The sequence below is a fragment of the Rana temporaria genome, chromosome 4, assembly GCF_905171775.1.
Source record: "Rana temporaria chromosome 4, aRanTem1.1, whole genome shotgun sequence".
Taxonomy (NCBI): domain Eukaryota; kingdom Metazoa; phylum Chordata; class Amphibia; order Anura; family Ranidae; genus Rana; species Rana temporaria.
Window position 1 is genome coordinate 287,783,615 of NC_053492.1, and position 26,919 is coordinate 287,810,533.

Below are 26,919 nucleotides of genomic sequence, written 5' to 3' on the forward strand. Positions count from 1 at the left end.
TGTATCCAAAAAGGGCTGACAAGGGGGCATTCCCAGAAAATATGAAAAGGGGAACCCACAGACTTCTGACATCTCCAACAAAGATTAGAAATGGCAGAGTCTCGAGCGTGCAACAGGTCTGGGGTCCTATACCAAAACATCAAAAACTTAAAAGCTGTCTCTTTCTGCACCACACAACGTGAAATTTTGGATGTACTCGCCCAGATTTTCCCCCAGTCCAGCAACGAGATCGGACGTCGCAAGACAGAGGTCCACTTGGTCATATATTTATGTAAAGCATCTGTCATAGGGGTACACTCTTGCAAAATCTTATATATAGACAAAATCTGTTTTTGCTCATAAGGACCTGCTACACAAAGGAGCTCGAAATCAGTGGGTCTTTCCAGTGCGAGTGAAGGGAATGAAGAGAGGAAGAAGTGTTGAAACTGTAGATGAGAATATTGAAGGGAAGATGGGAGATCTAATTAAATTTTGAGCTCCGGGAATGGCAAAAAGACGCGTGTAACAGGGTGGACCAGATGTCGCAACTGAAAGACCCCGGCCTGGGTCCAAGGATACATCCTCTCAAATGACAGACTGTCAGGGATATCTGGGTTGAAAAGGACATTCATTAGGGGGGAGCATCTGGAGGAGAGGGAGAACCGCTCTATACATCTCCTCCAGATATTCAAAGTAAACAACATTGGGGCAAGACAAAGAGATCGCAATTGGGGCATGAATTTAGCCGAAGAGGGCCATAGCATGTAGCATGGATGCACCGGGGCAGTAACCCCCATTTCAATCTCCGCCCATTTTGAAGAAGCTTTTCTAGAAACCCAAGAGGTCAAGACTCGAAGGTGAGATGCAAAATAATATTTAATAACGTCTGGCGCCGCCAGGCCTCCTCTGTGTTTAGGGGCGTAAACAACGGATTGTGCAATCCTATGGGAAGCATCATTCCAAATAAATTTGAGGCAGCGCCTCTGGAGGAGTTTCAGCTGCGACATCGGGACCGCCACGGGGAGAGTTTCAAAAAGGTATAACAGTTTAGGGAGTATTGACATCTTAAGGACGTTGATCCGACCTAAGAGAGAGAGTGGGAGGGAGGTCCATGAATTTAAAAGACGTGATATCTCTACAAACATGGGGGGAAAATTGGCATGGTATAAGGTGGAATAAGAAGGGGTGATATGTATGCCCAGATATTTCAGCGAAGAGGAGCACCAATGATAATTAAACTGTTCTCGGAGAGTTTGAAGTACATCAGGTGGCATGTTAATTGGCAGGGCCTCGGTTTTGGACTGATTGATTTTAAAACCCGACAGATTCCCAAATATAGAGAGAATATCGTGTAACACAGGTAAGGTGGTGGAAGGGTGAGTGAGTGTCAATAAAATGTCGTCAGCAAAAAGTGACAGTTTATAATCCCTCTGTCTCAGCGTGACTCCCCGAATTTCCGGGTGCATTCGGATAGCCGCAGCCAGAGGTTCCAAACTTAAAATAAACAGCAGAGGTGACAAAGGGCACCCCTGCCTGGTTCCATTACTAAGGGAGAACCGCCGAGACAGGCAGGAAGACAACTGAACTTGGGACGTGGGAGTGGAGTAAATAGCATGCAGTGCTTTAACAAAGGGGCCCGAGAACCCGAGTCTGTCCAGGACCGCAAACATAAAAGGCCAGCTAAGGCGGTCAAAAGCCTTCTGCGCGTCCAGACTGAGGACAATCGCCGGCTGTTTGGTTCTGGTTAACAAGTCTATTAGGTCCACAGTCCTCCTAGTATTGTCGCCCGCGTGTCTTGTGGGGACAAAGCCCACCTGGTCTCTATGTATCAGGGTCGTCAGAAGCGGGGAAAGTCGATTAGCTAATAATTTAGTAAAAATCTTATAATCCGAGTTCAATAATGCAATGGGGCGGTAATTATCTGGCAGTGAGGGATCTTTACCCGGTTTTGGAATTATCGTCAAAAAAGCATGTAAGAAATGGGCATGAGGGGTAGTGCCTTTGAGCAACGAGGAAAACAGAGATCTAAGGTGAGGGTTCAGAATGTCCGAGAAAGCTTTATAGTAAGCATAGGAAAGCCCGTCTGGGCCAGGGGATTTATGGGCCGGAAGAGCCTTCACTACCCTCTCTATCTCCTCCAAAGAAACAGGGGCGTTAAGTGTCAGGAGTTGATCAGTAGATGATTTGGGTAAGTCAAAAGAGGACATGAAGGCATCAAAATTAGCCTGGGAAAATTGAGTAGATGTGTCCCCACTTAGACAGTTATACAGCGTCTTGTAGAAATCCCCAAAGACTTGCGTCATAGCCTTAGGACAATATGTGGGGGTGCCGTCTGATTGTATCAAATGGTCAGGAATCGAAAGAGAGGGACGTGGTTTTAGTCTGTTAACTAGCATCCTGTGTGGCTTATTGGCAAATTCATAAAACTTCTGTCTGGCCCAAAGCATAGATTTAGAAATTTTACTCAGGTTAAAAGATTTAATACGGTTCCGCAGGGATGTCACTACTCTCAACCGTTCCACCGTGGGGGAGTTAAGAAGACCAGTTTCCGCAGCAGTAAGCTGAACTAGGAGCTCGTCTCTTTGCCTTAGAGAGTCTCGTTTCAGACGAGAGCTGGCGGATATGCACTCTCCCCTGAAAAAAGCCTTATGGGCTTCCCACAAGGTGGAAACCTCAGCCACCGAACCTTTGTTAAGGACAAAAAATTCAGACAATTTTTGTTGTAGTTGTATCTGTGTCAACGGATTTTTAATCAGGGACTCGTTGAGACGCCAGTGGCAAGTTCTGGGGGCAGGAGCAGATAGCACAATGTCGAGCTCAATATGGGCATGATCCGACCATGTAATCGGGCCTATCTCAGAAGAGACTACATACGGAAGCAAGGGGGCCGTCACAAGAAAATGGTCAAGTCTAGTGTATAGCTTATGGGGGGGGAATAAAAGGTGAACCCTCTCTGAGTTGGGTGTTTTACCCTCCATGTATCGAAAAGATTGTAAGATCTGGTCAGTTTGCGGAACGAGGCGGATATCTTCTGGGCAGCACTACAAGGGGTGTCCCGAAATAAGGCCTGCCTATCTCTGGTTGCGGACATGCAAACATTAAAATCCCCCCCTATAATCATGAAGGGGTGGGAAATGTTTTGAAGCTTCTCAAGAACCTCTGAAAGAAATCCAATTTGGCCTACATTAGGAGCATACACATTTACCAAAGAGAACTGGGTGTTTAGGTGACTACAGTCCAGGAGTATGTATCGGCCCTTAGGGTCCAAATATGAAGATGTTACCCGAATCGGGCACGAGCGCTTAATAAGAATTGCTACTCCCGCCTTACCTGAAGGGTCAGAAGCCACATGTGTCACGGGAAATTGCTTGGATGCAAATTTAAAAGAACCTCCAGATTTGAAATGAGTCTCCTGTACCATAATCACCTCCGCACCGGAGGACCTAAACTCCTTCAGAGCCTGCCATCGTTAACCAATGGAATTTAGGCCTTTCACATTACATGAGTACACCTTTAGAGCCATTGTACATTATTTAACAATACAGCTGAATTCACATACAGAACATCTATGTTAAGAGATAGCCATGGTGCAAAACTTTTGGAATGCAACCTACTCACATTTAGAACAAGTGCTACAAAAAAAGCTCTGTGTAGCAATGGGGGGTCAAAAAAAAGACCCAGTAAAGAAAAATCAAAAAAGAGAAAAAGAAAAAAAAACAGAGAAAACCTGTGGGACCACAGAAAAAAAAAAAACAGAACACATTTTTCAAAAAAGCCCTGGAGATAAAAAAACTCCAGGGAACCCAGGCAGCAGCCTAGGGTTTGGATGGAGGGCATGTCGACTCCCGAGGACCTAGGGCGGGTGGATCCTCGTCATACCTGAGAATGGTCTGCACCGATTCAGAACCAGAGAAAAAAAAAAAAAAAAGAAAACATGACACCTTAAGGTCATTTCAGCTTATAGGGCAGCAGCAGTCAACAGAATCAGTAGCAAATAACAATAGGGACTGGAAGCATCCGTGAGCCATTGCTCAACACGAAATCAGAAAAAAAAAAGGAGAGGGACCCAGACAAAGTCAGGGTAAGCCTCGGCCCTCTATATAGGCCGAGGAATAAAGGGGGGCATTAGGAGTGTCACACAAAAGAGGAAGACTTCAGGTGTGGGCTCCTGGGCGGTTGCCCCTCTGTGGGGTAGTGAACGTCTTCCTCGACTTGCGTTGTACAGGGGTCCAGATCTTGGCCGGTGTCATCAGAGGTTTAGGGTTCACTGCAGGGAGCTGAAGATCTTCTTCAGGAACTGGTGGTAAGTCCAGGTTACGCGTGAAGGCATCACATTCGTAGAGGTCTCGCAGAGAGTATTGGGTACCATCTTTCAGAACAGACAGGCGAAAAGGGAACCCCCAACGATAGGGGACCTGGTGGTTCTGCAGATGAGTGGTAATAGGGCGGAAGCTGCGTCGCTTTGCCAGAGTAATAGGGGATAAGTCATTGTAAATTTGTATTTTGGCCTGCTTGTATTCAATGCGAGACTTGTTGCGGGTCGCAATTGTAAGGGCTTCTTTGCTCTCGTAAAAGTGAAAACGCACGACCACGTCTCTGGGATTAGATCCCGCATGGGGTTTAGGGGCCAAAGACCTGTGTGCTCGATCGAGACGCCAATCAATGTCCGGTATATGGGGTGCGAGAGTAATAAAGAGACCCAGGAGGTATGGGCGCAGTTCCTTGTCAGTAACTGTCTCGGGTACCCCCCTTATCCTTAAGTTCTGGCGTCTTTCTCTATTCTCCAAACCCTCCTGTTGTAATTGGAGTTGGGACAAAGTGTGTTTCATGGCTGCATTGTCGTCTTCCAGCACATGCACATATTGGGTCAGTTCATCAAACTTATTTTCAAGCGTGTCTGTGCGCTCTCCTATCTGATCAATTTCCCTCCTAAGCTCTTGAGCAATTTTACCCACCTCTTTAGCGATGTTATGGGTCAGGTCCTGTAGCAGTGCCTGCAGCTTGTGATCCAGAACATTCACTGTGACCACATCCAGGCTTTCAGGTGGTAGAGCCTGCTGGGATCTGTTGTCCACCAGTGGAGCTGCTGCTATCGCCGCCGATTGGGAGTCGGCGAGTTCCGGCGGGGCGCCCGCGCTACTCGAGGCCGGGGATTGCGGCCTGTATAGGAAGCGCTCCATGTCGCGGTTAGGCCTCGTGGGCGGCGGCGGGGCGAATCCTCTGTACACGTCTTTCTGGAAGCCGATTTTGCCCATAAGGTGGTAGGGGGAATTCGGGCAGATGCTGGGAATGCTCCCGGAGCTTTAGTGGCTGTGGATGCTGTGCAGGAGCGGTGGATGGCGAGACGGGGACCGGAGCTCTTCCTCTACACGTCCGCCATCTTCAGAAGCCACGCATGCGCCCCCATCTTTTACTTTTTGCTATAATATATATGCCAATTTAAAAAAAATATATATTTTCCTCAGTGTAGGCCGATGTGTATTCTTCTACAAATTTTTGGTAAAAAAAATATCGCAATAAGCGTATATTGATTGGTTTGCGCAAAAGTTAAAGCATCTACAAAATAGGGGATACAATTATGGTATTTTTATTATTATAATTTTTTTTACTAGTAATGACGGCAATCTGGGATTTTTATCGGGACTGCGACATTATGGCGGACGGATTGTACACTTTTGGCACATTTTTGGGACCACTGACAATTTTAAAGCGATCAGTGCTATAAAAATGCACTGATTGCTGTAAAAATTTCACTGGCAGTGAAGGGGGAGATCAAGGGGTTAATTGTGTTCCCTCTCTGTGTTCTAACTAAAGGAGGATGGGATTTACTAGGGGAAATTACAGATCGCTGTACATACATTGTATGAACATATGATCAGTCATTTCTCCCCTGTTTACACACACAACTCTCAGTTCTTTCTCTGTCACGAGTGATCGCGGGTGCCCGGCGGTTATCACGCCCGCCGGACGCTCGCATCGGCTCCGGGGGCGAGCAGCGGGCACACACACATGCCTCCAGGTGCCTCATGCGCCCATAGTGGCCACAGAGCAAAGCAACGTAACATAACGTTGTTTCGCCCAGCTGAGCCATGTTGCCTGGTTGGCAAGTGGTTAAGAGCCCCTTCACACTGGGGCAGTGGGGGCATCGGCGGTAAAGCACTGCTATTTTTAGTGGCGATTTACCGTTGTTTTCGCAGTGCTATTCGGCCACCATCGGGGTGCTTTTAACCCCCGCTAGCGGCCAAGAAAGGGTTAAAACCGCCACGGCGCTGTCCATTTATTTCAATGGGCAGGGGCGCTTTAGGAGCGTTGTATACAGCGCCTCAAAGATGCAGCTAGCAGGACTTTTTTTCCTGTCCTGCCAGCGCACTGCTCCAGTGTGAAAGCTCTTGGGCTTTCACACTGGAGTGAATGGAGCCGCTCTTTCAGGACGCTTTGCAGGCGCTATTTTTGGCATTATAGTGCCTGCAAAGCACTTCAGTGTAAAAGGGGTCTAACTGAGATCTTGGTGATACTTTCCTAGAGTTCATTTAAAGTATGAATGTTTCATTATTGCCAGTATGCAGAAAACGTCAGTCATCATTTCTGTTTAGTGAAAATGTTATACTCTTAGACACCTGTCTCCGCTAGCCTACCTCTTTTTCAAACTCAAATCGAAAACATCTATTTCTTCCCATTTTGACATTCATCAAGATGATTAGTAGGTGCCAAGGTATTTTTGTAAAAATGATTTACACCATCTTTGATTAGACAGCACTGACAGCAAAAAATGTATTTTTTTGCATAACCACCAGATCCCTAATTAGGCTATTTTTAAAATTAATTAATGATTTTGATGCTTACCCTACATTTTTTTTTATTACGTTATGCTGCATCTACCTACTGATTTCAATAGGCAAAGGGTACTAAAGAGATACAATAAACGAATGAATGGTATATCTCACCAGACTCCACACACATATGTAATAGCAATGGTAATAGCAGCAACGGTAAGTGGACTGATCTTTTAAAAGTGATGATACAATATGAATAAAACATTTTAGTGGACTGTCAGCCCTGTTAAATAATTATATTTCTTGAAATATAGCTTTTATGAGTGGTACAGCAGCATCCTCTGTGTGAAGGCATACAGTATAATGATTTAAAGTTTCACACTGCTTAAGCTTGTAGTCTGTAGCTGTGTGAACTGCAGAATAAACAGTTTTAGAAATGTCCCTGAACTGATGAGAACTAAGTTGTGCAGTAATTATTTAGGCCTGTTATGTTAATTGCCATCTATTCGTTTTAAAAAGTATTCTATTCCCAAATTTATGCTTCACTAGATGAACGCTCATCCCGATGATATATTACTTCATTTTCTTGTAATTAAATTCTCCCAATTGAGTGATCACTTAGATGTATCTGGAAAAGTGAGTAATCATTGTTACTATAAAACTGCTTATGCTTTAAAAGAGTGTCGAGCACAATAGAAAGATAAGAGGGAAACTGTAAACAGAAATGAAACCAGTAACTATGGGAGATAGGAAATTATACATTTTAATGTTACAAACTGGATTTTAAAACTAAGTCTGACAAGCTGACGCACTATATAATTTACTTTGATTTAAAATACAACGTACAACAATGGAAACAAGGACATATGCAACCTTTTTTGCAGCCCCCAGAATAGTTTCTGCAGCACCCTGGGGAGCCTGTAGTGTCTCTAGGCACTGCTTCTTGTATGACCATTTTTCAATCTACTCAAGTTTAACCTGAGTTTTTCGGCTTATACTCGAGTCACCTTTTTGCACCTGATCTTTCGTTACTGGCACACATGTAGCCCCACTCTTCCTCTACAAGTGTGCAAAGTTTGTTGTCCGGGGGACCTACGACCGGAGAGCACCGATATTTCAAAGCCGGGCACCACTTCCATAGACTCCTATGTTAAACAGTAATTTCGCTGGTGAATTTGGGGACCCGGTACTCGGCACACATGTAGCTCCATTTCTCTTCTACAAGTGTGCAAAGTTTGTTGTCTGGGGGACCTACGGCTGGGGAGCACCAATTATTCAAAGCCGGGCACTCCTTCCATAGACTCCCATGTTAAATATCAGTCTAGTCATGGACATAGTGAGGCATGGACACAGTAAGGCATGGACACAGTAAGGCATGGGCACAGTGAGGCATGGGCACAGTGAGGCATGGGCACAGTGAGGCATGGACACAGTGAGGCATGGACACAGTGAGGCATGCACATGGACACAGTGAGGCAAAGTGAGACACAGTGAGGCATGCAGATGGACAACCTAGGCTTATACTCGAGTCAATATGTTTTCCCAGTTTTTTTGTGGTAAAATTAGGTGCCTTGGCTTATATTCGGGTTGGCTTATACTCGAGTATATACAGTACTGGCATATGACCTGTATGACACCTCACCTGAAAGAGGGCCTTGCCGCTTAGGTCTTTAGGCTCTGAAGGTTATAGAATTTTCTCAACTCTGTTAGCAGAATCCTCATACAAAGCTACAGCACAAGCTCTGGAGAATTATTTTAAAGCAGCCACAAATCCTTTAGAGGTCAGAATGAATTTTTGCAGAAGCTATAAGGGTGAGGGAGAATCTATTCACCCACTGCTTTGTTTTGCAGAGCTGAGACAGCAGCACCCTGCAGATATGGACCCTTAGGCCGCGTACACACGGTCGTACCAAACCGATGAGAATGGTCCGACAGACCATTTTCATCGGTTCACCGCTGAAGTGGCCTGATGGTCTGATGTGCGTACACACCATCAGTTCAAAAACAGTTCGGGTAAGAACGCGGTGACGTAAAACACACAACGTGCTGAAAAAAACGAAGTTCAATGCTCCCAAGCATGCGTCAACTTGATTTTGAGCATGCGCGGGTTTTGAACCAATGTTTTTGTGTACTAACCATCTGTTTGGACCTATCGGGCAGCGGTCCATCGGTTCGATTTTAAAGCAAGTTCTAAAAATTTTGACCGAACACGGTTGGTTTGGACTGATGAAACTGGACTTCAGGCCGTTTTCATTGGTTTGGACCGACCGTGTGTACGCGGCCTTACAGGATGGAATGATTAAGGACCATCCTATTAAAAAGATAACAAACTCTTAAGCATAGGTAGAGGCTGATCATTAAGTCAGATTCATTACTTTGCAAAAAAGCAGTGGATTTGGTGCCGAATCAAAATGGCAACGCAGGAGGCAAGTAAAATGTTGTGCTCCACAGAGGTTGATGACTCTTCTGTCAAGTTCAAAAACTGACTGACAGTGCATCAAACATGCATTATTTTAACTGTTGAGTTAGCCACTATAAAGGAAGCATGACGCCGTGACTTGTACAAGACAACCACTGTGGATGCTATAACAAACTGAACCACTTTGTCAAATGTTGTTTTTCCACTTCAAGTAGATCTGTTCATAGTCTAGAGTAGGCTGTCATCCAAAGCCCTGTGACATGTAGGTTTATGCACTCAGAAAGGATCAGACTAGTTTTAAACTCTGTGTAATCACAAATGCCAAACATCTATTGCGTTTAGATACAGAAACAAAGGTTTCCATTTTGAATGCAGCAACTTACAATGCCTATGTTGGTCATTACCCACTATAAGTTGCACTGACTAACTATCCTAACAGGCTACAGTTACACCCACATTTCAGTGTCATACATCAAAACAAAAATGTGCCCAGTTCTATATTTTATATCACCAAAAATGGACTCAGCCGATTAGAACCAGGCTTGTTTCATATGCACTTGGATTTAATGTTCAGGATCAGACAAATGCGGAAATATGTCTGTTAGACAGTGTCTGCAAAGAATAATTCCACAGGCCTTTACTTGACTAGGTTACATACACACATTTTCTCATAATCCCACCCTGAACCCTCAGACAACTCTAGTGCTGCAAGTCTTACAAGGCCCACCTTAGCAGATGTGGTTACAGTCAAGGAAGATCTGCAAAACCCCCTGCAAGAGGAAATTATAGAACTTTTGACTTCTCCCCATGGGTTTGCTACTTAACAGCTTTAACAACCTTTGCCTGGTAAACAAAGCACTACTATCTGACTGTTACCCACTGACTACTACACAGGATTTAATTTCCCAATGCCATTGGTCAATAAACTTTTGGGCTGTGCTGGGCCCTAAGCTGTTTTCAAAAACATAACACTCAATTTGTTTACAGGAATACCTTGTTGAAAAATTTATATGGATGATATCCTCATCCATGCACCCTCTCTGGAGGATAACAATGTGATCCTTAACCACTTCCATACCGGGCATTTTCACCCCCTTCCTGCCCAGACCAATTTTTAGTTTTCAGCGCTGTCGCACTTTGAATGACAATTGCGGGGTCATGCAACCCTGTAACCAAATTCAATATTTATGTTTTTTCCCCACAAATAGAGCTTTCTTTTTGTGGTATTTGATCACCTCTGCGATTTTTATTTTTTGCGCTATAAACAAAAGAAAAGCGACAATTTAGAAAAAAAAAATGTTTTACTTATTGATTATCATTTTTTTTTTACTAGTAATGGCGGCGATCTGTTTTTTTATTGTGACCGTGACATTGCGATGGACACTTCGGACACTTTTGACACGTTTTTGGGACCATTCACATTTATACAGCGATTAGTGCTATAAAACTGCACTGATTACTGTGAAAATGTGACTGGTAGGGAAGTGGTTAACACTAGGAGGCGAGCAAGGGGTTAAAATTCCCTAGTGAGTGATTCTAACTGTAGGGGGAGGGGACTCACAAGGGCAGGAGACCGATGTGTGTTCCTCTGTACTGGAAACATACATTGGTCTCCTCTCCTCTGACAGGACATGGATCTGTGTGTTTACACACACAGATCCCTGGTCCTGCCAGGATTGCGGGCAGTCGCGGGTGCCCGGGGGACATTGCGGCCCCCAGGCACGTGCACCTGATCCCTGGCGATTGATGTGGCGCACGCGCGCCCCCTAGCGGCCCGAGTACCTCAGGATGTCATATGACGTCCACCCGGAGGGAGAGTTCCTGCCGACGTCATATTACTATGACTCGGTAAGGAAGTGGTTAAAGTGGTTGTAAACTAAAACAAATAAAAAAATAACACCTGCAAGACAAAGGCATAATGAGCTAATATTCATAGCATACTAGCTCATGTAATACTCACCTGGGATCGAAGCCCCAGCTGTGGTGCCCAACACAGCACTGGCTGGCAACATGTCATCCTGGAGTTACTTCCGGGTATCGCGGCTCCGGCAATGTGATTGGCCGGAGCCGCAATGACGTCACTCCTGCGCAAGCAGGGAGCCGCCAGTCATGTTATCTCCTCCTTTAGAAAAGGCACGAACGCCTGAGGCTGACAAGCTGGCATGATGGAGTTGCATTGTGAAAATGGATGAGGATGACTCTGGGTGGGGATGAGAGTTGCATTGTGGAGAGCCTCTTCACTATATAGCTCTCCTCCCCACCCAGAGTCATCTTTATCCATTTCCATAATGCAACTACATCATCCTCATCCCCACCCAGAATCTTTATCCCTCTCCACAATGTATCCCCATCCATGCCTAGAATCATCCATCCCTCTTCAGGATTTTGAGCGTGGATGGGAATACATTGTGGCAGAGGGATTGATGATGGGTGTGGATAGGGATATATTGTGGAGAGGGATGGATGATTCTGGGCATTGATAGGGATACATTGTGGAAAAAGGGATAGTTGATGCTGGGCGTGGGGACTCGGTGGGATGGCCAGTGAGCAGATTTAGTGGGACGGCCAGTGGGCGAGCCCTAGGGAATGTTGGTGGTCAGGCCCCGGGGGGGCTCAGGCCTAAATCTGTGTAAGGGGCCCCAAAATTTCTAATGGCTGCCATGCAAGCACCTATTACAATGCAGGATCCAGAAATAATTCTAAAGAATGTCTACAACACTCTTTATGAATGCTCTTATGTAGTTGTATGAGTTAGATTGCTGCACTTGCACATCTGATTACTTTGTGAGCTTGTCAAATATTTTAGTGCAGTACCTCCGCAAGCTCATGAAATTAGCAATACAAACAAACCATAGAAGTGTATTTTTGCCCTTGTGAATTTTCTTTAGTAATTTAGACCTAATGTCAAATGAACCTTTTGAAGTGGATATTTGTAGTGGACACATTTAAGGAGAAAACTAGTTTTCTTATTATGTAAACCCATTAATCCACCGGTACTGACACCGGGTAGTGATACTAACTTGCAGTGAAAAAAATAAATAAAAACAAAACAAAAAAAAAGTGCTGCTTAAGCACTTGTACATCTGTTAAATATTCACATTTGCAAATCATAACACAAAAAAGTAAGGGAGAAGGCAAGTAGTAAATTGAAATATATTGTTACTGCAGCAAATGAAAATCCTGTAAGTCGTTTGAATAAGAACAGTACTTAAAGGTAGTTAATGGACTTTAAAGGCTATTTGTATAAAATAAATTAAGAACTCCATAGTCTGTCAAGTAGTCTATAGAAAAATAAATCAATGTTTTCTGTGCCTCTGTGGTTTTGGCACATTACATTACAGTTTGCATTCAATTATTAATTTTTTTGTTTATATTTTAGTCATTTTTATTTGCTTATTGGATTCAGTTATTGAAGTTGAGGAGTTCAAGATCTTTGAGTTAAACTAATTACATTCCACCTACCTACAGGTACAGCAATAAAGTATCCATCACAACCCACTCTTTAAGCATAATAAGTTAAACAAATATAGCACAAGTTGAAGTAAGAATAGCATTACAACTATCGTATTGATATTTGCTTTGAGGGCATTTAAAGAGCTGTGGAGATGTTTATGTACTAATTGTCCTCAGCTGCATGCTGGCTGAAAAAAAGTAACTGATAATAAAAATGCAATTTTAGAATTTTGAAGTGATACTATAAAGCAATTATGATTAAAGAGGTTGTAATGCAATAAACACAAAAAACGCAGTTCAGGATTGAACCAGCATGAGTGTTCCCATAACAAGCGGCTTGCTATGGGGGCACTCTGTGGGGGGGGAGGTGTCAGAAGCACCAGTGGGGGCCCGCTATGAGGAAGATCGGGGCTGCTCTGTGAAAAAAACCTTCCACGGAGCAGGTAAGTAGGATCTTTTTATCCTAAAGAACCTATATAGACGGATGTTGCGCTGTCAAGTGACCAATGTATCAAAAACAAAAAAAGGGAAATGAGTAAATAAATAAACGTCCAATAGCATATTATCAGAAGTACACAGTGATCACACTCCAGCCAAAAGGGAATATCAAGTGATAAATAAATATATTTACAGTATATAACACAATATAGTCCAAATAAAGACATAACAGTGTCAAAATGGTGACAAAGGTAAGTGAACTATCTCTTCCAAACAATAAGTGACTGGTATCTATCACTTGTGAGATTATTTGTGACACCCCAGTGCTCTCTAGCAGCTCACCTCACTGCTGTAAAGTAACAGCATTAAGATACACAGATCCTCATCTAGTTGTCCATATGTCTCCACCCGCCTCCATAGATATCAGCTTGGGGATGCTACCCGATACTCTTCGGCCTCGTACACACGGCCGAGTTTCTCGGCAAAAACCAGCAAGAAGCTTGCTGGGTTTTTTTTTTTGCTGAGGAAACCGGTCGTGTGCACACTTTTCAACGAGGAAACCGCCGAGGATCTTGTCGGGCCAAAAAGAAAGCATGTCTTCTTTTTCCCCGACGGGAATGGGAAAATTTGGCTCACAGAGATCCTTGGCGGCTTCACAAGGAACTCGACGAGCAAAACGATGTGTTTTGCCCGTCGAGTTTCTCGGCCGTGTGTACGAGGCCTTCTTCATGTCTCCTCAGTATTGGAATGTAAGGAAGGAATCTCCAATAGCGTAGTACGTTTGTACTTCACATAATTGTGAAGTGGAAGGAACATGATAAATGTTTTTCAAAATGTTTTACAAATAAATATAGGAAAAGTGTGGTGTGCATTTGTATTCATCCCCCTGTGTCAATACTGTATGTTTAGTGTCATTGTCCTGCTGGAAAGTGAATCTCTAACCCAGTCTCAAGTCTTTTGCAGACTCTAAAAGGTTTTCTTCTATGGTTGCCCTATATTTGGCTCGATACATCTTCCCATCAACTCTGAGTAGCTTCCCTATTCTAGCTGAAGAAAAGCATCACCACAACATGATGCTGCCACCACCATGTTTCACGGTGGGGATAGTGTGTTCAGGGTAATGTGCAGTGTTCGTTTTTTGTCACACATAGCGTTTTGCCTTTAGACCAAAAAGTTCAGTTTCGGTCTCATCTGATCAGAGAACCTTCTTCCACATGTTTGCTGTGTCCCCTAAATGGCTTTCGCAAACTGCAAATGGGACTTCTTATGGCTTTCTTTCAACAATGGCTTTCTTCTTGCCATTCTTCCAGATTTGTGGAGTGCATGACAAATAGTTGTCCTGTGGACAGATTCTCTCACTCTTCAGATCCTCCAGAGTTATCATTAGCTGCTGCTTCTATGATTAATGCTCTCCTTGTCCGGCCTGTCTGTTTAGGTGGGCGGCTATGTCTTGCTAGGTTTGCAGTTGTGCTATACTCTTTGTATTTTCTGATGATGGATTGAACAGTGCTCCGTGAGATGTCCAAAGCTTGGGATTTTTTTTATAACCTAACCCTGCTTTAAACTTCTCTTTTATTCCTGACCTATCTGGTGTGTTCCTTGGCCTTCATGATGCCCTTTGTTTACTAAGGTTCTCTAACAAACCTTTGAAGGCTTCACAGAACAGCTGTATTTATGCTGAGATTAAATCACACACAGGTAGACTCTATTTACTAATAATATAACTTCTGAAGGCAATTGGTTTCACTAGCTTTTAGTTAGGAGTATCAGAGTAATGGGGGCTGAAAACAAATGCACACCACGCTTTTCAGATATTTATTTGTAAAACATTTTGAAAACCATTTATCATTTTCCTTCCACTTCACAATTCTGTGCCACTTTGTGTTGGTCTATCACAAAAAATCCCAATAAAATACATTTCTGTTTTTGGCTGTAACATGACAAATTGTGGAACATGTCAAGGGGTATGAATACTTTTTCAAGGCACTGTATATATTGCCTTTAGAAATTTTATATTAAGGTAAACTAATGTATAAGCTCAGATACATTTTCTCAAATTGTGTATAAACAGGTATTTTATACTAGAGTTTACAGCCAACTATTTATGGAAGCAAATATAATTTATTTTTGTTGCCATAGCATTATGTGTAAATTCAGTTTATTCAGACCTGTTTTTTTAACCTGAAACTGTAAACATACAGAGATCTATCGTCTTATGGAACTTAGAAGTGAATTTTTCATTGGAAAGCCGAGACGCGCAATGCATATTAAAATTATTAAGATCTTCAAAGATGAAGAGCCCTTATTGATGACTGTTACTATACTGTTTGAAACAAAGATATCTTTGTAGGTAACTGCCTGGACTTACCAGCTGAATTTAAAGCGGAGGTCCACCAATTTTTTTTTAAGTCAGCAGCTACAAAAACTGCAGCTGCTGACTTTTAAAATAAGGACACTTACCTGTCCAGCACGCCCGCGATGTTGGAACCCAAGGCCGACCTGTCCCTTGGTCCTCGGATACTGCCACCGCCATCTTCGGTAAGGGATTTAGGAAGTGAAGCCTTCAGGGTTCCCTACTGGGCATGCGCGACTTGGGCTACGCAATACCACTGGTCCCTTCTGTCTTCTGGGACCTGTGTGAGGCAGATAATGCCTGGAAGTGGATGCAAATACCTTAGTTAACGAATGCAAGACATTGTAGGGATTCTCTCAGGTTCCTGGATTTATATTTTAGGATGAGAGTATGACTTGGACTATCTTCTCAAGAAACACACATTCAGAGTTTGATATTGATGTTGTGCTCAAGCCTAAATAGTAGCTCTGTAAGGCCCCTTTCACATTGAGGCGTTATTCATGCAATACAGCGCTAAAAATAGCGCTGCTATACCGCATTAATAAATCTTGCCCTGCAGGCTTCAATGTGAAAGCCCAAAGGCTTTCACACTGAAGCGTTGCGGTAGCAGGACTGCACCAAAAGTCCTGCTAGCCGCATCTTTGGAGCGGTATAGGAGCGGGGTGTTTACCGCTCCTATACCGCGCCTTCCCATTGAAAACAATGGGAAACCACAGTAATACCGCCCGCAATGTGTCTCTGCAGAGGCGCATTGCGGGCGGTATTAACTCTTTTTCGGCCGCTAGCAGGGGTTAAAACCTCACCGCTAGCACCCGAATATCGCAGTAAATACGACGGTATAGCTGCGCTAAAAATAGCGCGGCTATCCCGTCACCGCACCTCCGCTGTCCAATGTGAAAGCAGCCTTACTCTATTTTCAGTTTCTTAAAATGTGATGAAAAATATATGTATCTTCACATCACTTAAATTATGCTATGGTATTATGGAACATATTTAAAAAAATGTCAAGTACATTTCTGCAAAACATACACCGTTCAAGTGTTTTGCCCTCACAGAGTACTAAAGGCAATATCAAAAATGTCATCCATTATACAGGGTGATTGAAAAGTAACTCCCTATTTTAAACTATTTATACATTTTTTATATGAAGTTATTTTTTTCTCATTTCTTTAATGTATTTTCCTTAATCTATGACATGACTTCAGATAGGATTGTGGGTCCTTTTATCTTTCGCGATACCATGAATGCCGAAAGGTATCTCACTATGCTGCAAGATGAAATCTGGCCAGTTGTCAATACCTGGGGAGAATATTGAAGACTTGATTTTTATGCAAGATGGTGCTCCTCCACATTTTGCTACAGTATTATTGTTCCTGAATGGCTGAATGAACATTTTCCTGGGAGAAGCCCTGATTTAACACCCTGCAACTTTTTTCTATGGGGTTGGTTGAAGGAACAGGTTTATTCTACGAAACCAATAAAAATAATGATTAAAAAATAAATTATAAAATTATAAGATTTTTAAAACAAGGAATTACTTTTCAATCACCCTGTATAATGCAGTCTGCCAATAGTAATAAAGTAGAATGTTAGCAAAAGAATAAGAGAGCAGAAGAAAATTGTCAAACAGGCAGGGTTTTTTTTTTTTTACATTGTTTTATTTTTAAAGAACAAATCACCAACACAGCAAATGACTGTCATTGATGCATGTACAAGTTGTAGACTTTCAAAACGTATACAAAATAGAGTACAAAAAGAAAATGCAGAGTATAAACCACATGTACTTACCAATCAGAACCGACACAGACAGGTAGTACAGGCAGAACTTTTACAGTGGTTGTAAACCCAGTGAAGTGACTGGCCTCAGGGGATACAGAGAGAAGAAACGAATTATCCTACATAAGTTGTACCTGTTTATCTGTATGTAGCACCTGGTTACTTCTAACCGTTGAACCGTTGCTAATTTAAATTTAGAGGTGGTCAGAGAGTTAGTTAGCTCTGACCAGGCTAATCTGTTCAAATTTGGGTCTCTGTCTCAGCTTGGCTGTACTGTGGGCTCATTCTGTCGTCTCTGGGGTGCTAATATCACCCCAGGGTGACAGGTGGCAGCAGTGGAGTTGAGGTTTGGGTGCTTTTCCCCAGCAACCTATCAGGAGGGGTTTTCCTCGCTGTGCATGCTGGGGGAGGGTATTTATGGGACAGACGCCATTGATCTGGGTTGTCTTCTTCCAGTGTGGCACCCACCTTTAAGGTGACCACATCACGGCGCCCCAGCGAAATGGCCTTGCAGGATGGGGTGCACGTGCCACACAGTGTTTCTGGTTCTGGGACCACATTGGTCCGGAACATTTGAGCCTTGGTTGGGCCCCAGTGATTGACTGGGTCCCTAATCCTAAGAAGATCCCTAGCATTCCTTTAAGAGGAAGCTGTTCGGTGCGGAGTCCACCTGAGGAGAGCCAAGAGAGGCTGGCAATCCAATAGGGTCTCGACCATCCACCGGGGATCAAGGTAACCGGGAACTGAAAGGCTGGACGTTGGTCACCTATCAGTTGGTAACCTAACTACAAACTACCTGAAGGAGATCCAGGTGTGGAGTCTACTAAGGAGGATTATCTCCGCAATCTCAATTCTAAGGAGGGTCTGTGGCAGAGACTTTTCCCTTAACGTTCCGAGTGCTACTCTGGCTGCCAGGTCAGTGAGAGAGGCCTGTCCAGGTACACTAAACCCACTCTGGCTGGAGTGGCGAAGAAGAAAGTGTTGTTAGAAGCAGGACTGTTTCCCTATTACTACGCTTGAATCTGCTATTTCTCCTTCTGCTGAATCTCTACTCTTCACCACAAGTTTTATTGTTTTTACCCAGCTGGGTAATAAAGAGCACAGAAAAAGACACCTGTCATGGACAATCCATTACTACTACTTTCATCATACACCCCTAGATGGCGGAGGAGCCACGAGGTAACATGCCACCCAAAACAAACCAGCAGCTCCTTCGGGGGTAGTGCTACATGTAGTTTTCTCTCCTTTACACCCATCAAAAGTCCAGAACTGATAAAGTTTGTCAGAGGGGGCGGTGAGCTGAAATCACACACTACAAAACTCAGTGAGGAGATTTCTGTGAGCTGATTTGAGGGAAGGAACACACCCCTGTCCACAAAGCTCACAGGAACAGAGCTGAGGCTGTCAATCTGCTGGAGGTCCCTCCCCAGTCACCATTTTTCACTTGGAGTCAGGAAAACTTGTCAAAGTTGATTCATGCTGATAGCAGAGGAATGAAGCAGCAAACAGAAATTACACTTAGTGCTCTTAAATGACACACTATAAATGGATGTGTTTTGTTCATATTTCATGTCTGAGGTTTACAACTGCTTTAATGCAAAAGAGATATACAGTACTCATGTCTCTTATCCATTAAAGTTCCCTACCTGCCTGTCTACCTTGTAAATTGAGCTGCGCACACACAGCTCAATGTACAATTTCAGCAATGCCAGCATTAATGAACTCCCACATGTGCTGGAGTGATGTAATCTCGGCCCTGACAATGAAAGCGGCTGGAGACTGGTACCTGGAAGCAGACCATCTTAAGATGTCAGCGGTTGGCAGGTAGCTCCAGGACATCGCAGTGGTGGGAGCAGTTGAGTACAGTTCCACTTTATTAAAGCAGTCTTTTTTTTTGGAGTCCTCCTTGTAACTTATTTTTTTACTTGTTAAGTCTGATGTTGTTTTTCAACTTCTTTTAACAGACCAGGCTGTGCAGCAAAAGTGGCAGTTAGATGGTTGAGACAAACCATTTAACAATGCAATGACAGGGATGCTTCCAATGGTCAACTTGTTTTCATTCCTGTAAGACGTTTCCAAAGCAAAATAAACTGTTGCTATAACTACCGTATTTTTCAGACCATAAGACACACCTTTTCCCCCCAAATGTATGGGGGAAAATGTCTCTGCGTCTTATAGTCCGAATACTGAATGGACAACACCCCTGCCCCCCCGTCCCCACCATTTCACATACCGGGGATAGCGATGGTCAGAAAACACAGGCAGGCAGAGCGGGTTCATCAGCGGGCGCCATCAGGCTCAGGATCAGGCTGGTCCACGGTGGAATGGCGGAATAGTGGGCGGGCGGCATGGCGGCATTGCGGGCGGGTGGCATGGCGGTATTGCGGGCGGGCAGCATGGCGGTATTGCGGGCGGGCGGCATGGCGGTATTGCGGGCGGGCAGCATGTCGGCACCACGGGAAGCGGGCGGCCTACGAAGAAGCCCCAAGAACCTTTGCGCCTTGTCCAGTGCATGGAGATATGCCCACATGACATCACGTCGTATTGCTCCGTGCACTGACGCTCTCCGGAGTCAGCTGACCACTATATCTCAATGAAGCTGAAGAGAGCTTGTCACCAAACTGTCCGATCTAAAGGTGTCTGGATATAACATTAGCTGTGGATAGATATAGGGACACACTGGATAATTTTTGTTTGGCCTCAACAAATGAGAACACTGGCCAGATATATTTCAGTGAGATTGAACACTCTCCTGTATCTCAGTTGGATAATATCTGAACAGTGTTTGGGTAGGCATTCACAAAATCACTTTGCATGGTTGAAATATAATTCTGTTATAGTTTATAAAAAATTTCAGTACATATTTGGGTCAGAATCTTTTTTTTCTAATTTTTCTCCTCTAAAACCTAGGTGCGTCTTATGGTCCGAAAAATAAGGTACATAAAAGAGTTAGGCAGGAATAAGACTTAAGTTTGTTATTTATTATTATTATTATTATTATTATTATTATTATTATACATGATTTATATAGCACCCACAGTTTGTGCAGTGCTTTACAATGTACAATTACAGTACAGTTCAATACAGAAGGTACGGGAGTGCTCTGCTCGTAGAGCTTACATTCTAATTCTGCAGAGAATTATTTGATAGGGGTGGCTCGAGGAAGTCCATCTAATTCTACTATTCGATCCAACAATACTCTCTCCAGATAGTACTGCTGTCCAAGGGTGTTTCATTGCTCCTAATAGGTAGAGGAGACACCCTTAGAGAGGAAGCATGTTACTGGCTGGGTCACCTATTGAAAATAAAGGAAACAAGTCTAAACAAAAAAAACAAATGGAGCCGTGACGTTTAAGCTTTACTGTTTAACTTTCTGATTTTGGGTTTAGACACTTAACTATGGAGTTGATTTACTAAAATCAAGAAATGCAAAATCTTGTGCAGCTGTGCATAACAGCCAATCAGCTTCTAACTAATGCCGCGTACACACGGTCATTTTTTGTGATGAAAAAAAAACTACATTTTTAAAAACGTCATTTAAAATGACCGTGTGTGGGGAAAATGTTGTTTTATGTCTTCTGAAAAAACGACAAAAAAAAAATCGAACATGCTTCAATTTTTTATGTCGTTTTTCAAAACTTCGTTTTTTGTGTCATAAAAAATGATCGTGTAAAACAACGTTTTTAAACCCGTGCATGCTCAGAAGCAAGTTATGACGTGAGCTTGAATGGAACAGAGTGCCGCCGTATGTGCTGAATGTAACCGCGCTTTGCTAGAGCATTTTGAAAAAACGATGGTGTGTAGGCAATGTCGTTTTTTAAAATGAAGTTTTAAAAACGTCGTTTTTTTTATGAGAAAAAACAACGTTTTTTTACAAGACAAAAAACAACCGTGTGTACGCGGCATGAAGCTTGTTCAATTAAGCATTGACCAAAAAAATCCTGGAATCTGGTTTTTATGCAGAGCTACAACAGATTTTGCACTCAGTTTTCAGTTTTAGTAAATCAACCCCATAGTCTGTCAAGAAGTCTGTCAACACTGCCCAGATTGTTTTCTAAATTACTTAACCATTCCAATTCTCAGATTTCTGTGCAAAGGACACAAGCAAGTTTTGTATTTCTGTATTATTTGTACTTTTAAAACAGAACTAACAAAATGCTTCCAACTATTTAACAAGCCAAAGAAAGTGAATAAGTAAAGTTCATGGTTTGGCCTCATTCACAGTGGCACCGTCAAACCTGCATTTATATCCATTTAAAGGGCATTTCCAATGGCATATAAAGGCATATAATAATGTTTTAATGGTGCAATTTACACTGCATGTTTATCTGCATTTTGGTATGGTCAGTTAAGCTGCTTGTAGAACAAATTTAATTATGTGGGATTCATTTACTAAAACTGGAGAGTGCAAAATTGGGTGCAGTAGTGCATTGTAGCCAATCATCTTCTAACTTCAGCTTGTTCAATTAAGCTTTGACAAAAAAGCTGATTGGTTTCTATGGACAGCTGCAGATTTTCCACTCTCCAGTTTTAGTAAATCAACCCCTGTGCCCAGGTTCCAGGTTTTAGACATTCTAAATGTCACTAAATGCATGTGAAGATATGTAAAGAAAATATAAACATGCCTAAATGTGGCTTCCTGATTTAAAGAAGGGACATCTAAATGATGGAAAAGGTGATTTGGAGGCAAAAAATTGTTTATGCTGCCCTGATCACTTCTCCTTTGTTTAGAAAAGGTAAATGCACGAATGCCAATACGAATAAAGCATATGGTTTTAATACATACGTATGAGGCTTTAAATGTTTAAAATTGATTGAATATTGGGAGTAGTCCTGTACTCAAAATGTTGGTCTGGTTGGGATAAAATGTAGGAATGTTGGTATGACAAAAAGACAAATACCTACACCTTTATGATAGTTTTTAATCTCTTTTTTAATAAATAACTTACCCAATCACAATGTAGACAAGCAAAACTAAACATTTGAAATATTGCTGTCTTAAGCATGCCAAACACACTTATTAAAGTCAATGGACCTCCCACAACAGCGTGCTAACATGCAACTATGGTTGCGTATAAAAATGTGGATAAAAAAAAGCATTCAGAAAAGGACAGTATTTCATCCTGTCAATCCGTAAACTTTCTCTAAACTTTGATCTAAAAATCAGTCAAGCATGGATCATTGTACAGAGTTTGTTGCCCTTGTGACAGAAGCCTTACAGTATTTATTATTTTTTTTAAATGTATTCACCATGACAAATTATTGCCTCACAATAATCTCTAAAGGCAAAATGTCTGTGGTTTTCGGGACAACATACCAGTAAGGGGTCTATGTATAAAACGTTTGATGAACAAATGTGATACACATCATCACAGCATCAAAGAAAAATGCCATATTCTAATTATATATTTATATTGTATGATAGTATGCACCTTCTAGTATCCTTAATATGGTATCTGTTTATTAATACTTCAATCAGGAAAAAAAAAAATTTTGACTACTGGATGGTGCTTACGATCATTCAAGTTTTATCACACAGTATACAACAAGTGTATTTGAATCTTGTGGATGTATGTTATATTTGTTTGGCAAAGTTTTTATACACAAACCCTTAAATATGTCCATATTGCCTATTGTGTAATATCATCAGGTCACTGTCACTAAATTAGAAGGTAAGAAATGTTGTAGCTTTCTAAATGTTTAAAGAATATCACTAGGGCTTTCAATAGTTTAAACATGTAGCATAGCTTGACTTCCCCTGTCATGCATAAATACCATTGAAAGCAGCCTGGTTTAATGCATTTTTCATGTGTCCTGTATTAAAGATGAGATCTGAGCTCCCAACTCACAGATCAATCTATTCATTGCTCAATCATAAACTAAACCTACTGTGGTTTGTTACCTATTTAATGACTTGTTTTACATGCAGTGCGCTAAATAATCCTGTCTACCAATAGAGAATTATCTAGCCCTGTTGGGATTCTAACATCTCTGTTAAAATATTTTAATAGTGTTTAATATTAAAAAGTTCAAACATAGACTATTATACCTATTGCCCTCTGTCAATGTTGGCTGCCAGTTTGAGACTGAATGCCCTATATGGGGGCTCTGTAAATATTCACAAATGGCATTATTAGTTAGATCTTAAGAAAAAAAATATTTTATGTACATGCTGTGGTTACAAGATTATTTCAGATGCAAAGTCATGTATATCTAGAGTTTGAACAAACAACATCCAGATATTTGAAAGCACTAATTATTGTTCACGCATGCTTAGAGGTTACCATAAAAGCTTGTAAAGCAATGATTCTAATGCCTTTCAAGTTGTTGCTAATAATGTTTTTCCACAATTGATTTTCTGCTTATTTTCTAAGTTTATCTTGCACTTTGGATCAATATGCAAGATGAATCAATTAACATCAATCTAATAAAAGAACTCACTGAAACACCAGAGGTTGGCAAATAAATACTCTAATCAATTTCTTTTGATCTCCTGTAGGTCGCAGCTGTGGGAGGACATTTAACATACACAATCTCCTATGACTCAGCTGTTAGAGATGATGATGGTGATAAGGAAATAAGAGGTCACCCAAATATCATTATTGAGGTAGGAATGTTTGTAGCTTTGTTTGATGGTATATTTATAACTCATGTACATTTTTCAATTAAAACATGCATTAAAGAGTATCAGAAAAGATATGCATAAAAGGTTTCTGACATTACTGAAAAAAAACTGATTCTAAAAGCAATTTGAATACCAAAGACTTGGCATACAGGAAATGATTACTTTTCTAAAATAACAAAATCTGAACCTTCATCAATGTTCAGAGAATAACGTACACCTATCAACTTGAATTTTTTTTTCATTTCTCAGGCATGTCAAACTCGAATAAAATAGTTGTCTGAACTGAATGCAGTTTAACTTTAAGGAGCCACATTATCTATACTTAGGACCACACCTGCCTAAATCCAGGCAAAAAATAAATGATGGAACCTAATGAGCTTTAAGAATAGAATAACAATAGAAACGTAGAACTTTTATCCCACATAAAGGGTCCTTTCTATAATTTCCTAAAGTATAGAAATACAAAATTAGGCTAGGTGTAGCTTTTATAATCTAGAAGAGATTAATTTCAGATTTTGAACCCGGCTGAAGGTCATAAAGAAAAAATAAGAGCACATACTGTAAATGATCTATACGTTTACTGCTTCCTTCCATGTTTTGTAGATTATTCTTTCCTTGCACATTGCCCAAGCTGAGGGAAAATTAATCTTTTGCCCCCCCATCTCTCTTTTATAGCCAACAGCCAAAACTATGCACATCTGCTCGATGTCTTATTTGACTATTTGAGACAATTCTAGACCCAACTATGGCTCTAGATCATATTACAGTGGTTCTTGATCATGTGGTCACAATCATTGTGACCACATAAATAATGGAGGCTTCACTGACAACAAATTAACTTTCAGCTTGTAGATGTCACTGCAGAATGAAAATGTACTTTGTTTAATACATTCATTGTCAGATACAATTACAGTAATAACACAATACATCCTATGAAAAAAACAAAACATGATTTTTAATTAAAACAGTGTACCAAATAAAACCCTGATATGTCATTAAATGTAAAAATCATTTAAAGCGGAGTTCCACCCAAAAATGGAACTTCCGCTTTAACCACTTAAGCCTTGGATTATTATGCAGGTAAAGGACCAGGCCCCTTTTTGTGATTCGGCACTGCATCGCTTTAACTGACAATTGTGCGATCGTACGACATGACTCCCAAACAAAATTGACGTCTTTTTTCCCCCCACAAATAGAGCTTTCTTTTGGTGGTATTTGATCACCTCTGCGGTTTTTATTTTTTGCGCTATAAACAAAAATAGAACAACAATTTGAAAAAAAATCTATATTTTTTACTTTTTGCTATAATAAATATCCCCAAAAAATATATAAAAACATTGTTTTTTCCTCAGTTTAGGCTGATACATATTTTTCTACATATTTTTGGTAAAAAAAAATCGAAATAAGTGTTTATTGTTTGGTTTGCGCAAAAGTTATAGCATTTACAAAATAGGGGATAGTTTTATGGCATTTTTATACTAGTAATTAGGGATGAGCCGAACACCCCCCTGTTCGGTTCGCACGAGAACTTGCGAACACACCAAATGTTCGTGTGAACTTTAGCACCCCGTTAAAGTCTATGGGACTCGAACATTTGAAATCTAAAGTGCTAATTTTAAAGGCTAATATGCAAGTTATTGTCCTAAAAGATGTTTGGGGACCTGGGTCCTGTCCCAGGGGACATGTATCAATGCAAAAAGTTTTAAAACCGGTCGTTTTTTCGGGAGCAGTGAATTTAATAATGCTAAAAGTGAAACAATAAAAGTGAAATATTACTTTAAATTTCGTACCTAGGGGGGGGGGTGTAAAGTTAGCATGTGAAATAGCGCATGTTTCCAGTACATAGAACTGTCCCTGCACAAAGTGTAATTTCTGAAAGGAAAAAAAGTCTTTTAAAACCGGACTTGCGGCTATAATGAATTGTCGGCTCTGGCAATTCAGAGAAAATTCATTCATAAAAAAAAAATAGCGTGGGGCTCCCCCTAAATTCCATTACCAGGCCCTTCAGGTCTGGAATGGATATTAAGGGGAACCCCGCCGTCAATTAAAAAAAAATGACGTGGAGTTCCCCCCAAATATCCATTCCAGACCCTTCAGGTCTGGTGTGGATTTTAAGGGGAACTCCACCCCAAATGTAAAAAAAAACTGGCGCGGAGTTCCCCCAAAAATTCACACCAGACCCCTTATCCGAGCACATTAACCTGGCCGGCAGCAGAAAAGAGGGGGGACAGAGTGCGGCCCCCCCTCTCCTGAACCGTACCAGGCCACATGCCTGGAAAAAATAGGAAATAGGAAAAATAGAAGTTTCTTGATTGATTTTGTCGGGGAAAATGGTCGTGTGTACGAGGCCTTAGGGTTTGCGGCAACGCACTATATTTATCATTAATTACATTACATTGTCCCTGAAGTGTGATTCACACATTTTTGAAACATTTTTTGTCTCACTTATTAGCGCAGCTTTCTTTGACCTTTATCACTTTTATATATGTATCCTGCATATTAGTTGCTTCTACCTCCAATGTAGTTGTTTAGTTTTTAATCTAGCATGGTTTTCTCTTTTCCATAATGTTATATAATTGCTTAGTCAAGTGAAGCATAGATCACATGATCCAATTAAAGCTGCCCATACAAGAGTCAGTTTTTTTTCATTCAACCCACAGTATCATTGTATTCTAACAACAAGGATAATTACCTTGCTCTCAGAATACACAGATCCGCACTGCAGTCAGATAGATCGATGGTAGATCAACTTCTATTCAACCACAGTGCCCATACTCAGATCGAAATTTGGCCAGTCCCTACTGAACCAGACAAATTTTGATCCATCTAGGGGTAGCTTAACTCTTACATAAACCATTTATGAGCTGATATAATTTTTATTTTAGATGTCCCTTATAATCATCTCTCTATCTAGGTTTCTTATGCATAGTGCAACTAGATTTATGCTTGATGATTTTGTGGGTGTGGATATGAATGGGGGTGGGCATCTGTGAGTGTGGTTAAAAAAGGCATGGTCAGTGGGGTATTTCCAGATTTTGTTTTTAAAATCTGGTAACCTTGATTTAAATTTAATGTCCTTGCCCACTTCACACCTCATCATTGA

The 26,919-nt window shown here is 41.6% G+C and overlaps 1 protein-coding gene across 1 annotated transcript in view; it reads left to right on the top strand.

Moving 5' to 3' along the window:
- Positions 1-26,919, top strand: part of LAMA2 (laminin subunit alpha 2) — a 1,029,834-nt gene that overhangs the window by 478,525 nt on the left and 524,390 nt on the right. The window contains 1 exon segment of the mRNA XM_040350410.1: positions 23,691-23,798. Coding sequence (XP_040206344.1) covers positions 23,691-23,798 — 108 coding nt within the window.